Source organism: Artemia sp. Qi Xiang Cuo, chromosome 9 (genome assembly GCF_049724085.1).
Source record: "Artemia sp. Qi Xiang Cuo chromosome 9, ASM4972408v1, whole genome shotgun sequence".
NCBI classification, from domain to species: Eukaryota; Metazoa; Arthropoda; class Branchiopoda; order Anostraca; family Artemiidae; genus Artemia; species Artemia sp. Qi Xiang Cuo.
In genome coordinates this window covers 9,214,888-9,231,193 of record NC_142802.1, presented here as the reverse complement: position 1 = coordinate 9,231,193, position 16,306 = coordinate 9,214,888, and the positions used below count along the sequence as shown (strand labels likewise).

Here is a 16,306-nt window from a genome sequence, read left to right as displayed (position 1 = left end):
GGGCTGTGGAGGAGTTTTCTCCTCTAAAACACAATTTCTATCTGGAAATCAACTACGCTGAACAAAATGGCTGTCTCAAAATTTTGATTGGATGTGTTTCGGGAAATGCTGGGCGTGGAAGGGGTGTTAGTTGCCTTCCAATCACTTTCGACTATTAAAAAGGGCACAAGCCACTCCAATTTCCAATTCAATGAGCCCTTTTCGAAGTTCCTACGACAACTCCTTCGATAGGAAGTGCCCAGGTATGGAAAAAAAATAAAATAATAATACATTGTGCCAACATCATTCTTTAATTAGGCAGCGCTATTGCAATGCCTATGATATTGTTACTTTGATACCAGTTTTGATACTTTGATGAACATTTGATTTTTTTAAAAAAAAGTTTGATTTTGAAATAAGGACCTTTTAAAAACTTGAAACTTTTTGCAATCAAAAACGAAAAAAAATTAATTTTAAAATTTTTTTTTGAAAAATCTGTTTTTGAAAGAAAAGTAAAGGCCATTTTATATTAAGCTCAGCAGGTACAATAACCTGTTAGTATTCAAAAACTTTAGTATTTAAGCGGGGGCAGCACCTGATGTGCGAAATGATATCTGTTGGTTTTAAATTTTGGTGTTGCTTCTTATTTTCAGTTGAATAAATACTTGTTTCTTTTATTTTTATCAAATAAAAAAGAACAAGTTTTTTCAACTGAAAGTAAGGAGCAACATTAAAACTTAAAACGAATAGAAATTATTGCATATATGAGGGGGTTTTCCCCCTAGTCAATACATCGCTCCTTACGCTAAAGTTCGAATTTTGTTCGAATCATAAATCCCTGATTCACAAAGGCTGTTTAATAAGAATAGATAGCTCTTTTGAAAGTACAAAATTTAGTGTAAAGAGCGAGGTATTAACTAGGAGGCGAACCCCCTCATATACGTAATAATTTTTGTTCATTTTAAATTTAATGTCGCTCCTTACTTTCAGTTGAAAAAAATTGCTTTTTATTTAATTTCTGATTATTTTTTTAATAATGCTGGGAAATCCGGTGCCCCTTCATAGAAATGCATCTTCCCCCAAGGAAACATCTTCCATGGAAAGATGTTTCCAACGTAGCCCCCTCCCTGGACACCTACCCCCCTAGAAAAAATCTCTCCTGAAAACGTCTGTATACTTCCCAATAATCAATACTATACGTAAACAATGGGTACAGTTCATAACTTGCAGCCCTTCCCCCGGCAACTGTGGCGGACAAAGTCATTTTGAAAGACATATTTATTAAATTTCGACTATGCTGAACAAAATACATATCTCAAAAATTTGATTGGGTAACTTTGGGAAAAAATTAGCGTGGGAGAGGGCCAAGTTGCCCTCCAATTTTTTGGTCACTTAAAAAGGCCACTAGAACTTTTAATTTCCGTTCGAATGAGTCCTCTCAAGATATTCTCGGACTACTGGATCGATACGATCACCTCTGGGAAAAAAACAACAACAACAAAAAGAAAATAAATAAACACCCATCTGTGATCTTTCTTCTCGCAAAAAAATACAAAGTCCACATTTTTGCAGATAGGAGCTTGAAACATCTACAGTAGGGTTTTCTATTATGCTGAATTACGTGGTTTGATTTTACTTAAGTTTCTGTCACCTTTAGAGGGTGTTTCCCCCTTTTTCGAAAATAAGCAAATTTTTTCAGGTTCGTAACTTTTGATGGGTTAGACCAAATTTGATGAAACTTATATATTTGAAATCAGCATAAAAATCTAATTCTTTTGATGATCTACTTGTACCAAAAATCAGTTTTTTAGAGTTTCGGTTACTATTGAGCCGGGTCGTTCCTTACTTACAGTTCGTTACGACGAATTACTTGATCATAACTAATGTCAATGCTATTCCCTGAGTATATTATTACCTTTTAGTATCCCAGATCAGGATATAAGTCATAGTTATTTAGTTTAATATGTGGTTTGAAATAGACATGTTCTTTCAATTTGCCCCTTACTTGCTATTTTTCAACGGAAAGTAAGAAGCAACATTAAAACTCAAAAAGAACAGAAACTATAGATGTATGAGGGTAATATCAACTATTTGCCGTCTGTACAGGAGTATACCATCTCTTACTGCCTACTCGCCGTCTAAAAAACAGTAAATAGTTGCAAATATCTTCTACATATTTGTGAGTTTTCAACAACAGAAAAAAAATTAGCCGAGCTTCTCTATTTTTGTTGTCGCTTCTTTTTTTGTTTTGTTTTGGTTTTGTAAAAAAAAACACTTAGGCTCAAGTATTTACCTTCTATACAACTGTTTTATTTACTTTCACCATACCTTACTACCATCATATTGCCAGAGCGTCAGCCTGTATTTCAAGAACAGTGCAAGAGGGCATATATTTGGGGCTTCTCAGCAACAACAAAAAATTATAAGCTGAGCTTCGTCAATTTTTTTTTCTGTTTATAAATGTCTACAATGACCCAACCTAACCTTGCATAGCTTACTGAGCCCCTAGCTTACTCGATTTCTGTACAAGAAATATTAATTAAAACCTTTAAAAATCCAAAAAATATTAGAAGAAAAAAGAAGTACCAGCGAACAACTGGGCAATTGCTTCTGGATCCGCTGTTGCTTCAATATGGCAAGGCTGTTGAGTATACAGAGATCCATACAAAGGATGAGTCATTCTTGAAACCCACGTGACTAATTAAAAACAAAACTCAACAAAGATGATTCACACACACACACAAAACCAAAAGCAATACTAGACTTGGTGATTGAGCCGGGAAAGTTTTCATAGGAGAGATGCGCGCGCCCCCTCTAGCTTTCAATTTCTAAGCTGTCTTTATTACATCCTTAAGGATTTTCTTACAGTTCTATCACCAGTCTTAGAGAAGAAATATTAGAAGAGTTGGAACAAATAAAGCTGAGATGTCTAAAAGAGCCCTAGATCACTTACAGTTAAAGAAAAAAATATTCATATCCTTTTTAATTCCATGAGTGTAGCCAGGAGGTTGAATAGGGCTGGCCACATGGATATTTAAAGTTTCCGAACAAGCGGAAAATCAGAGCATAGGCCATGGCTCATAAATATTCTTCGGTTAAATGGATTATAGTTGTAAATTTTCCCCAGCTTTGAGGCTCATGTTCCATGACTTTTGATTCAGTACTCAAGTAACAAGCGGTACTAAATCGCGGAAAATACGTTAAAAATCATGGAGTGTAAGCTTTTAAGTTTTTAATACAGTAAACTCTTGATAACTCGAACCACGATAACTCAAAAACAATCTAAGTAGATGAAAAAACTATGCATAACTCGAAATAGTTTTGCTATTATATTCTACCTCTGTAAGTCCTTAGTGACCCTGAAATTACCTCTTTTACTCAAAATTCAGTAGATAAGTCGTCATTTAGTTTCTGCTTTACCTCCACAAGTCAAAGTATACCTCTGTATTTCGGAGATTTTCCTACGGACCTCTATTAGTCGAAACCCCGGCATGCAGGACTTGCAGTTAGCAACGTGTAAACTTTGATATGCATTAATTTTGTTTAACTTATTTTGGTATCAGATTCTGATAATTTCTATTTCCAAGGAAACTAATTATTATTGGCATTTGAAAGTCAATTACAGACATTTGAAGGCAAAGTCTTGATAACCTTCTTTTAGTTTGTTATAAGACATCTGTAAATTGAAGTCAACTCCGTGTCCACACAAAAAAAAATCAGAGGAGGGGTGAACTTGTATGCATTTCTTACTAGAGGGGGGCGTAGAATTAAATAAAATGAAAAAAAACTATTTTTTAACAGAGGTAATACAGTTTTTTAATTTTATAAATGTTATACTTTTTGTACACTTTGTGGTCTTGTACTTTTGTGTAACCCCTCAAAGCTTAATTCTCTGAGCAAAGAGCATTGGAAACTGATAAAAAAGTAAAATCAAGTGAGTTTAAAAAAATACCATCAAGCTCTACCAAGGAGAATGATATACTTACTTTTAAGTTGAATTTCATTGGGTAGTTTAACTCATATTGTGCCTTCTTAAGATTTCTGTTTTTTAGATAGCCTCCTCAGTAGGATCCTAAGACAGTTTCAATTCAAACAAGAAATATTAGCAAAGTTGCATCCTTTTTGCGGTTTTATTCCTGTTTTTCTGAAACCACACAAAGTTTCAAATGGGAATAGCTTTGAAACTCTAAAAAACAGGATTTTGATAACAATAGATATATCAAAAGAATCGGCTTATGTTGTTGTTTTCAAATATATAAGCTTCATTAGCTTAAGTCTTACCCATCAAAGGCTACGAGCCTGAGAAAATTTGCCTAATTTTCGATATAAAAGGGGAAACACCCCCTAAAATTCAAAGACTCTTAATAAAAAATGACAGAATCAGATTCAGAAAATCAGAAAGTCTTACAGTAGGGGTTACAAGCTTTTATCTTCAAAAATGTGGAATTTGTCGTTTTGTTTTTGCCAGAAGAAAGGTCGCGTATGCGGGTTTTTTTTTATTGTTTTTTTTTTCCAGGGGTAATCATATCGACCACGTGGTCCTAGAATATTCGGAGAGAGCTTATTATAACGGAAAGTAAAAGTTATAGTGCTCTTTTAAAGCGACTGAAAAGATTGGAGGGCAGCTGGGCCCCCTCCCATGCCCATTTTTTCCCCAAAATTATCCGGTCAAAATTTTTAGATAGCCATTTTGTTCAGTATAGTTGATAGATGAGATGATTATGTCTTTAGGCGTAAAAAGCCCCCCCCCAGCAGTTCATGGGGAGAGGCATGTAAGTTAAGAAACTCGCACATTGTTTACGTATAGTATTTGTTTTTTTTTTGTTTTTTTTTATTCTAATATTCACGGCGCCAGGTACTTCAAAGTATCTGATATGCCGCTATTCATTTACCTCTTTCAATGGCCTCGAGGTTTTAAATGTCTATTGAACCTTCTTTTGAAGGTGTCGACAGAGGGATTTGCAGGGATAATATCCCCAGGAAGATCGTTCCAGATAGAACTGCAACGCCGGATGAAGCTGTTCCTCAAGTACTCGGTTTTTGGCGTATCCTCCTTTAGATAATTGGACCGAGCTGTGTGCCTTCGTGTCTGCCTTGTCGGCTGGACAAAGGGGGGCACAATTCGAGAGAGCTCGTCTGAGGGAGACGAATTCATGTACTTGTATAAAACAGCCATCGACGCTACATCAAACCTTTCATTTAGAGGCTGGAGCGATTCTTGTGTAGAGGCGCAGCCCGCCCTATTTTCCCTATTCTGGATCTTCTGAAGTGGTGCCAACAGCGTTTTCGGAGCACCAACAAATAGCGGGCATCTATATTTAGCTATGGGTCTGATGCAAGACTTGTACAGTAGGATGATCGAGCTTGATGGAAGAAGGTTTTTGCAGCAAAGAGTAACTCCCAGCTTTCTTGCCCAGGAGGTTCTCACCCGATCAAGGTGGTTGTTCCAAGAGAGGTCGGTGGAGAAATGAATCCCCAGTAGACGAAGCTCGTCGACTCTCTTCATAGCTTCATTTTTGAAGATGAAACTGGGGTGTTCACGTGGCACCTTTAATCGGGTAATTAGAAGCTCCTTTGTTTTCGATGCACTGAAGTTGATCATCCATGCATCAGACCACTTTTCAATTTTCAAAAGATCCATCTGTAGGGAAAGGGAGGCTTGTGTTGGGTCTTCGTGTTTAGGGACGGCTGAGTGTGTCGTGGTATCGTCGGCAAATTGATGCAGAGGGTTTGCGAGGTTGTCTTTCATGTCGTTTATGTAGATAAGGAAGAGCGTAGGTCCCAAGACACTGCCCTGGGGTACCCCTGCTTTCACTGGATATTCGCGTGAAATAAACCCGTCAAGAACAACCCGCAGTGAACGATCGGAAAGAAAGCTCTTAATCACTTTTGACATACATCCACAAACACCATACACATAGAGTTTTTTTAGCAGTCCACGGTGCCATACTCTGTCAAAAGCTTTCACAATATCGAAGGATAGTAGCCTGATTTCGTATCCCATTGCCAGTAGTTCTATCCACTCCTGATACTGGGCCACTAGGCAGTCTAATGTTGAGCGTTTCTGGCGGAATCCATATTGGCGATCGCCTAGAAGGTCATTTGATTCCAGGTACTGATGAAGTGTTTCATTGGAGACGTTCTCGTAGATTTTGCCAACACAGGATAGAAGGCTAATAGGCATGTAGGAGCCCAGGCTCGTTGGATCGCCATCTGGCTTTAGAGTAGGTATAACATGGGCGGACTTCCATGTTCGTGGGAAGGTTCCGGAGCACAGCCGGAAAAGCAATGACAAGGGTCCAGCTAGTTCGGCATTGCAGGACTTGAGGACAACATTTGGTATGTTGTCAGGACCCGTGGCTTTAGTCACATTCAGATGTTGCAGAATGCGAAGAATCTTGGGAGCAGAAAAGTTCACGCGTTCCAGGACAGTGTCGGTTCGGTCGGAGAATTTTGGCACTTCTCTACCGTCATTGTCTAGATTCGAGAATTTGGCAAAAGCCTTAGCAAGAGCTTCAGCCTTTGCCTGTGGATCTTGTACCACTGTCCTGTTACTCTGGAGAGAAGGAATTGCGGTCCCCTTGGACGACGGTAAAGCCTCCTTGACAATTTTCCACCAACTCTTTTCAGAAGCAAGTTGAAGCTTGGTGGCGAATTTCTCCTTATACTGAACCCGGGACTGCCGAATCGCTCGAACTGCATCTTTGCGTGCATTTGTGAATGCAATTCTGTCCTCTTCGCTCTTTGAAAGTAGCCATCGCTTGTGTGCCTTTTGCTTTGCTCGGATAGTCTTTTTACACTGGGCGTTGAACCGTGGTTTGTCCTTACTGGACACCTGGATCCGATCTGAAAGGATATGCTTTTCGAAAGAGTAAACTATGGGCTGTTGGAACTTTTCTGCAGCTTTCTCTGGGCCTTCCAGGAGGAAGGCTCTCCACTGCTGAGAAAAAAGAGTGTTTCTCAAACCGTCCCAATCATCTCTTTTTTATAGCCAGATTGTTCGTTCATGCTTTACTGGAGGCGGAATACGTAGGCTTCCACGTGCAACGACGGCAACGTGGTCAATGGTGAAAGCATGAGCGTCTACCTTAAAGGAGTCAGGGTGATCCGTAAGGAATAGGTCAAGACGTGATGATCCGTTTGGGCCGTGATACGTTTCGAAATCGACAAGTTGTTCCAGCCCGTAAGAGAGAGACAGATCATACAAGTTCGACCCTTCCCTATCAGAATTTTTGCTGCGAAGCCACACGCTATGATGGACGTTGAAGTCTCCATGAAGGAAAATGGCAGACTTAGCGTACTTGCCTCGGATATATTCAAGGGAGGTTTCAAGTTAGCTGGTAATCTGGTAAGTTGGAGGGTTATACACGGTACCGACAATCACGGATTTATTTGGAAGGGTCACCCTAACCCACAGAGCTTCTTTGCTTGCTGAATCTGGTATGTTCAGTCATGAATAAGGTATATGGCTCTGTATATAAACAGCGACACCTCCTCCTCCTCCGTAATGAATACCGACAGTGCACTTTTGATCCTGCCTGAGGAGTTTGTTTTCATCTATGCCATCCTCAATGCCCTGTATTTCTTGGTTTAGAATGGTTTCAGTGATGCACATGATAGATGGCTTGACCGAGTTCACTAAATGTAGAAACTGGTGAAACTTAGATCTGAGACCTCGTACATTGCAGCGGGCTACCGTAAACAGGTCCGTTTGGATGGTCGGTGGACGTGCTACAGGTCGTCGTCGAAATGGCTGTTTGGTCCGAGGCTTTTTGTTGTTAATCATAACCAGGTAAAAGAAGTTTTGCCAGGTGGTTAGCCCAACAAAGCCCATAAATCCATTGCCATCCATAATTAGACGGGGAACGGTGCCACCTGCCACGCACCTCATTTCCGCATCTTCAACATGGAGGTGGTACCCCATAATGGGTTAGGATTCGGCACAAGAACCCCCACCTATAATACCTATATAATTGTAATTGGGAAGTATATAGACATTCTTTTGTTTAGGGGGGGGGTGCATGGGGTGGACTTCTATGGGGAGAATCTTCCTTAGGGAAGGAAATTTTTGGGTGGCGGTGAATATTCCAGGGTATATGTTATACTGGGGGATTTGATAGAATTACTATACAAAATTCGTTTTAATTGTCTTACATTCTCTTTATCAAATTTTTCACGTGGAGATGTGCCGGGGGAATTTTACAGGGGCTTTTTTCCGCGTGTTTTGTTTTCTGGGAAATAATTTCCACGGAAGGGGGTATTTCTGGAGTGATCGAGAAACCGATTAGAGGTTAAACTCTTATTCAAATGAGTATATGCTAAGGAGAATTTTTCAGGCTGAATCGTCCGCAAGCAATTTTACAGGGAGGGGGATTCTCAGCAAGGATGAACTGTCTGGAGGGAATTTGACGGAGGGTGGTGCACTTTACGTTGGATTAAATTTACACGGAGGAGTTTTCCGTGAAGCGGAGGGGTATATTTCATAGGAGGTGAGCCAGATTTACCGACATTGTTTGAAAAAAAAAACACAGAAATTATTCCTATGTGAAGGGTTGCCCGGCTCAATACCTTACTCTTTGCTCTAAAGTTTGACTGTTTACTAAAAATGAAACACGGGGGCCTTTTAATTAGAATAGGAAGCTTTTTTAAAAGTGCTAATAGCTTTAGCATAAAGAGAAAGGTACTGAAGAGGGAGCAACCCTTCGTATACGGAATAAATCTACCAAAATTAATATACAAATTTCGTTTTAATTTTTCATGTGCGGTGAGCCAAATTTGAACCTGCATTAGTTGAAAAACTTTCAGAAATTAAATTAAAAAATTTTTCACGTACGGTGAGCCAAATTTTAAAGTTTTATTGTCGCTCTTTGCTTTCAGTTAATTTTTTTATTTTATTTAATGCAGGTATAAAAGCGCCATTAATAGTCATTCATTCGGCATTTTAAAATTTAGAAATATGTCTATGTCTATTCTTCAGTAATTTATGAATTACTTGACCACCTTTTTGTAAACTCAGGATATTGTCTGATTCTGTTTATGAATACTATAAAATCTAGTTGGGGTGGGGCAAATTAGAATACAATGCAGATTCTCTGAATTTAAAGCTCATTTAGTACCTCATAGCAGGAGATAGGGAAATTCATTTTGTCTTTCTTACTATTTTCATTTAAACTTTTTCATACTAATTCTTCCCTACTTTTTAGACCCCCTTCCTCCCAAATAAAAACTCTTAAAATTATTTTCTAAAAGGAGGAAATTAGTCAAAATGTAAGACAGACCATTTTGGGGTCAAATGTTTCTGCCCTCCCTGAAAAGCCCCCTCCCCCGGTCATAATGATGGCTCTGGGTATTAGAAGCAAAGAGCTGCACTTAGGATTGCTTTCCTGACCATTTCCTACAAATGTATTTGCCTTACACTGTGCAGCAACTGCCTTTGTGCTAAAAATTTACTGTACCCGAGCCGTGTCCCCCTCCTTTTTTGCAGGAACAATTGAAAATTCAAAATTAATATCATGCTTTGCATGTAAAAACAAATTGGAAAATAATGAGTTAGATACTATTGAACAAAAATATTTATTCAATAGAGTAGAAGTTCAAACAGAAGGCAAAAGCAGCTGCAAAACCTAACTGAAGGGCTTTGGATAAATAGTAGAGACACATGTGGGAACTAGTAATCAATACAATTTTAACACATCATGAATTGGAATATTAGGTAAATTAGAGAGACTAGCTACGTCAAATAGAAGTTCAAAAATTTGAACTTAGGGTGGAAAGAAAATAATCTTTCAAATCTCTTTGCTTAGTTACATGCAGAATGCGTGATCGACCTAGAGAGTTCAATTTTTTGGCCTTTTTTCCATGATACATGGATTGGTTTTAGTAAAACCTATTTATTGAGTTAAAACCCCGTCAAATTTCGAGGCTAAAACTATCAAAGAAAAATTTTAACACTTCTACAACTTGCCGTATACTTGATAACTATGCAAAAGAAAAAACATAAAATTTAATCAGAGAATGGTGGAATTCTTACTATAGAAAACAAATTTGATTCGATTTTACCATTGGTAGCTGGTATTTTTTTTTCTATTCAGGAAGGTGTTTTTTCTCAACGTTTTATTTTAGAACTCTCTAAAGTATAGATTTTTTTTTCTCTTGATGCACTGGATGAGTTTTCAATTAACCAGTTTGCTACAATAAAAGTCTCTCAAAATTTAACGATAAACCTAATTAATGATAAAAGAGGACTATACAAAAGAAAATATCAAATTTAAATATGGATTGATAAAATCTTTTTTATAGAACATAACATTCAATTTTTCAAGAAACATAATATTTTCTGTGAGGAAAGAAATTATTTCTCAATTTATTATTTTAAAAAGTCCATAATATCTCTTGAGCGTAACATTTGTATTTTTTTTCTTTTTGACATTTTTGGCAATTTGACCTGTAGACTTAACTATTTTTAAATTATGATTTCTTTTTCAGAAAATCTAATATTCAATTTCTTTATTCCAGTTATATTTATTTAAGACACTTGAGTAACTTGTGTTTACGTAGCTACCATTCTTTCACTATTATTTTTTTTCTTTTTCTATAAGTTAGTACAAGCAGAAGGGTTTTGCTAAGCAACAGATATCAAACAATTAGTCAAAACAGAAATTGATATTTTGTAATGTCTGCTATTAGAACTTGTCTATTTGAAACCTACTGTTACGGACAATTTCTATCTTGTTTCTATGTTAACGGAAAAAGGGGCCATTGTATTGATGACAAACGTGAAAGATTCATTCATGAACACCAGCAACGAAAATTAAAGTACTAAGGACAGTGAAATGGAAATGTGACTGTTTAAACTTGTTAAGTCGAAACTATTGAATCATTGGAATCTTGAAAAATTAAGAAAAATCGGGAATTTTAGTACCCGATTGTTTATTTAGTAGGTTACCCGAAAAATCGGGTATGTTAAACAAAAAAGATTTCTATGCGCTTATGCAGTTTTTGGTAGTAGCTGTAGTAGAAAGTAGGAATCGTGATCGATAAATTAGCAAAACATAGGCTAAAACATATGGCAACATATAGCTTAAGCAGATATAGCTTTTTTTAAAGGCTTGGTTGTCTTTTAGAATCATCAGATTGTTAGTATTTGCATTTTTATGGACAAAAATCAGCAAAAAATAGGCTAAAACACATGGAACTATATAGCTTAAACAGATATGACTTTCCTTTCAAGGCGTGGTTGTCTTTTAGAATCACTAGATTGTTAATGTTAGCGCTTTTATGGACAAAATCAGCAAAACATAGGCTAAAACATAAGGTACCATATAGCTTAATCGGATATAGCTTTTCTTTCAAGACGTGGTTGTGTTTTAGAATCACCAGATTGTTAATATTGGCATTTTTATGGACAAAAATCAGCAAAAAATAGGCTAAAACATATGGAACCATTTAACTTAAACGGATATAGCTTTCCTTTCAAGGCGTGGTTGTCTTTTAGAATCACCAGATTGTTAGTATTTCCATTTTTTCGAATAAAAATCCGCAAAAAATAGGCTAAAACATATCGCACCGTATAGCTTAAGTCGATATAGTTTTCCTTTCAAGGCATGGTTGTCTTTTAGAATCACCAAATTGTTAATATTTGCATTTTTAGGGACACAAATCAGAAAAAATAAGCTAAAACATATGGCACCATATAGCTTTAGCAGATATAGGTTTCCTTTCAACTCACTTTTTGTCTTTTAGAATCACCAGATTGTTAATATTTGCATTTTTACGGACACAAATCAGCAAAAAATAGACTAAAACATATGGCTACACATAGCTTAGGTGGATATGGCTTTCTTTTCAAGGCGTGGTTGTCTTTTGGAATCACGAGATTGTTAGTATTTGCATTTTTTATGGACACAAATCAGAAAAAAGAGGCTAAGACATATGGCACCATATAGCTTAAGCGGATATACCTTTCATTCCAAGGCGTGGTTGTCTTTTGGAATCACCAGATTGTTAATATTTGCATTTTTTATGGACACAAATCAGAAAAAAGAGGCCAAGACATATGGCACCATATAGCTTAAGCGGATATACCTTTCATTTCAAGGCGTGGTTGTCTTTTGGAATCACCAGATTGTTAATATTTGCATTTTTTATGGACACAAATCAGAAAAAAGAGGCTAAGACATATGGCACCATATAGCTTAAGCGGATATACCTTTCATTTTAAGGCGTGGTTGTCTTTTTGAATCACCAGATTGTTAATATTTGCATTTTTTATGGACACAAATCAGAAAAAAGAGGCTAAGACATATGGCACCATATAGCTTAAGCGGATATACCTTTCATTCCAAGGCGTGGTTGTCTTTTGAAATCACCAGATTGTTAATATTTGCATTTTTTATGGACACAAATCAGAAAAAAGAGGCTAAGACACATGGCACCATATAGCTTAAGCGGATATACCTTTCATTTCAAGGCGTGGTTGTCTTTTGGAATCACCAGATTGTTAATATTTGCATTTTTTATGGACACAAATCAGAAAAAAGAGGCAAAGACATATGGCACCATATAGCTTAAGCGGATATACCTTTCATTTCAAGGCGTGGTTGTCTTTTGGAATCACCAGATTGTTAATATTTGCATTTTTTATGGACACAAATCAGAACAAAGAGGCTAAGACATATGGCACCATATAGCTTAAGCGGATATACCTTTCATTCCAAGGCGTGGTTGTCTTTTGGAATCACCAGATTGTTAATATTTGCATTTTTTATGGACACAAATCAGAAAAAAGAGGCTAAGACATATGGCACCATATAGCTTAAGCGGATATACCTTTCATTTCAAGGCGTGGTTGTCTTTTGGAATCACCAGATTGTTAATATTTGCATTTTTTATGGACACAAATCAGAACAAAGAGGCTAAGACATATGGCACCATATAGCTTAAGTGGATATACTTTTCATTTCAAGGCGTGGTTGTCTTTTGGAATCACCAGATTGTTAGTATTTGCATTTTTTATGGACACAAATCAGAAAAAAGAGGCTAAGACATATGGAACCATATAGCTTAAGCGGATATACCTTTCATTTCAAGGCGTGGTTGTCTTTTGAAATCACCAGATTGTTAATATTTGCATTTTTTATGGACACAAATCAGAAAAAAGAGGCTAAGACACATGGCACCATATAGCTTAAGCGGATATACCTTTCATTTCAAGGCGTGGTTGTCTTTTGGAATCACCAGATTGTTAATATTTGCATTTTTACGGACACAAAACGTTGATAAATTTAACTAATTTAGTTTTTAGTTATTTTCACGCCTCAGCGTGGTGACAAAAACTTGGCACTGCTTTAAAAGCTTCAAAGTTTAACCATATGGAAAATATTAGAAAGCCGTAGTTTTTCAGGAATGATTAGAACTAAGATAGGTCTAGCGGACAAAAAAATGTCTTATCTGCGGTAAGGGAGTTACTTAGACGCTAAATTGATTTAATCATCTTCTGATTAAATTTGGGAACTTATTTATTTATAAATTCATGATTTTATTATTTTTTGGTTTTTTATTATTCCTAGGAGTGTATCTAGGACCATCAGAGGATGAGGTGCATTATCACAAAAGCGACCATGATATTTGGAATCTAATTATACTACTTTTATTTCACTAGATTTTATTTTATTTTATTTTATTAGCATATTTCCTTCAGAAACTGCTTAAACTGCTTTGTGCAATTTGTGCTAGGCTTATTTTTTACTGAATTTCTTACGTATCATTCTTTTCAATTAAAATTTGAACTAAAATCAACCTTGTGGAAGTGATGAAAAACTTGTTAGCAATGACTAATTAGACTAAAGCCAAGGCAGATAGTTTCTTGCTCTTGGTACTTTGACGTTTATAATTATAAATTAATTTTAAAAAAAAATCACAACCCCCTATTTGGAATCAGCAAAAAATTTTTTTTACTTTTATTGGAAGTACTCTTATTGGAAGTTACTTTTATTGTTACTTTTATTGTTACTCTTATTTGTTACTTTTATTGGAAGTTTTTATTGTTACTTTTATTGAACTAAAATCAACCTTGTGGAAGTGATGAAAAACTTGTTAGCAATGACTAATTAGACTAAAGCCAAGGCAGATAGTTTCTTGCTCTTGGTACTTTGAAGTTTATTATTATAAATTAATTTTAAAAAAAAGTCACAACCCCCTATTTGGAATCAGCAAAAAATTTTTTTACTTTTATTGGAAGTAGAAAAAAATGTTGCTACTTTTATTTTTTCAGAAACTGCTTAAACTGCTTTGTGCAATTAGTGCTAAGCTTATTTTTTACTGACCTTCTTGTGTATCATTCTTTTCAATTAAAATTTGAACTAAAATCAACCTTGTGGAAGTGATGAAAAACTTGTTAGCAATGACTAATTAGACGAAAGCCAAGGCAGATAGTTTCTTGCTCTTGGTACTTTGACGTTTATTATTATAAATTAATTTTAAAAAAAAGTCACAACCCCCTATTTGGAATCAGCAAAAAATTTTTTTACTTTTATTGGAAGTAGAAAAAAATGTTGCTACTTTTATTTTTTCAGAAACTGCTTAAACTGCTTTGTGCAATTAGTGCTAAGCTTATTTTTTACTGACCTTCTTGTGTATCATTCTTTTCAATTAAAATTTGAACTAAAATCAACCTTGTGGAAGTGATGAAAAACTTGTTAGCAATGACTAATTAGACTAAAGCCAAGACAGATAGTTTCTTGCTCTTGGTACTTTGACGTTTATTATTATAAATTAATTTTAAAAAAAAGTCACAACCCCCTATTTGGAATCAGCAAAAAATTTTTTTACTTTTATTGGAAGTAGAAAAAAATGTTGCTACTTTTATTTTTTCAGAAACTGCTTAAACTGCTTTGTGCAATTAGTGCTAAGCTTATTTTTTACTGACCTTCTTGTGTATCATTCTTTTCAATTAAAATTTGAACTAAAATCAACCTTGTGGAAGTGATGAAAAACTTGTTAGCAATGACTAATTAGACTAAAGCCAAGACAGATAGTTTCTTGCTCTTGGTACTTTGACGTTTATTATTATAAATTAATTTTTAAAAAAAGTCACAACCCCCTATTTGGAATCAGCAAAAAATTTTTTTACTTTTATTGGAAGTAGAAAAAAATGTTGCTACTTTTATTTTTTCAGAAACTGCTTAAACTGCTTTGTGCAATTAGTGCTAAGCTTATTTTTTACTGACCTTCTTGTGTATCATTCTTTTCAATTAAAATTTGAACTAAAATCAACCTTGTGGAAGTGATGAAAAACTTGTTAGCAATGACTAATTAGACTAAAGCCAAGACAGATAGTTTCTTGCTCTTGGTACTTTGACGTTTATTATTATAAATTAATTTTTTTAAAAAGTCACAACCCCCTATTTGGAATCAGCAAAAAATTTTTTTACTTTTATTGGAAGTAGAAAAAAATGTTGCTACTTTTATTTTTTCAGAAACTGCTTAAACTGCTTTGTGCAATTAGTGCTAAGCTTATTTTTTACTGACCTTCTTGTGTATCATTCTTTTCAATTAAAATTGAACTAAAATCAACCTTGTGAAAGTGATAAAAACTTGTTAGCAATGACTAATTAGACGAAAGCCAAGGCAGATAGTTTCTTGCTCTTGGTACTTTGAAGTTTATTATTATAAATTAATTTTTAAAAAATCACAACCCGTGCAGAATTTCGTATACTTACAAGTAATTTCAACAAAATCACAAGCTTATACATACACAAAAGAAATGCAACGTCAAGTATCACAAAGATTTTTATATTTAACAGAATATCAAACGAGAAAAGAGACAAACCGTAGGAAGCAAATTCAGAGGGGGACACCCCAACGTGATTATAATTCAAACCTGACTCTATTATTCATAAATTTCCCGTTCCTGACAAAGAACACTCTTCGAGACACACCTTTTCATTGAAGAACATTTCTTTAAATTGGGGACTGTATTAGCCCAATTAAACCTATTTCCAATGGGAGGGATATGGTACCTGCGTGAAACTCGAGTGAAGATAAGTAGAGGAAAATGAAGTTTCTTGGAGCGAACATGGACAGAGGAGACAGGAATCCCTATAACTGCTATATAACATAAATAGTTAACTAGAGATTGAATATTATAACACAAATTTTCTGTTTGTAAGTGTTGAGTTGTTTGAAATAATTAGAAAAAATGGGTAGTGATTTTAGCGCACTATTATCGGGCAAAATGCTTGTGTGCTCGAGCATTGGAAAAGCTATCCAGAATTGCCTAATTCTATTTAGATGACATGCTATTTATTATAATTGGGTTTATTATATT

At 35.6% G+C, this 16,306-nt stretch overlaps 1 protein-coding gene across 3 annotated transcripts in view; it reads right to left on the bottom strand.

Moving 5' to 3' along the window:
• LOC148948297 (CUGBP Elav-like family member 3-A) overlaps positions 1-16,306 on the bottom strand; it is a 280,271-nt gene that overhangs the window by 225,335 nt on the left and 38,630 nt on the right. Inside the window, exon 1 of one of the 3 annotated variants that reach the window (XM_089094279.1) lies at positions 2,566-2,698. The exons of the other annotated variants lie outside the window; for them this stretch is intronic. Within the exon in view, the coding sequence (XP_088950405.1) occupies positions 2,566-2,659 (94 nt within the window). The 5' untranslated portion in view covers positions 2,660-2,698. Of the gene's footprint in view, positions 1-2,565; positions 2,699-16,306 lie in introns of those variants that run through there. 3 annotated transcript variants of the gene reach the window in all.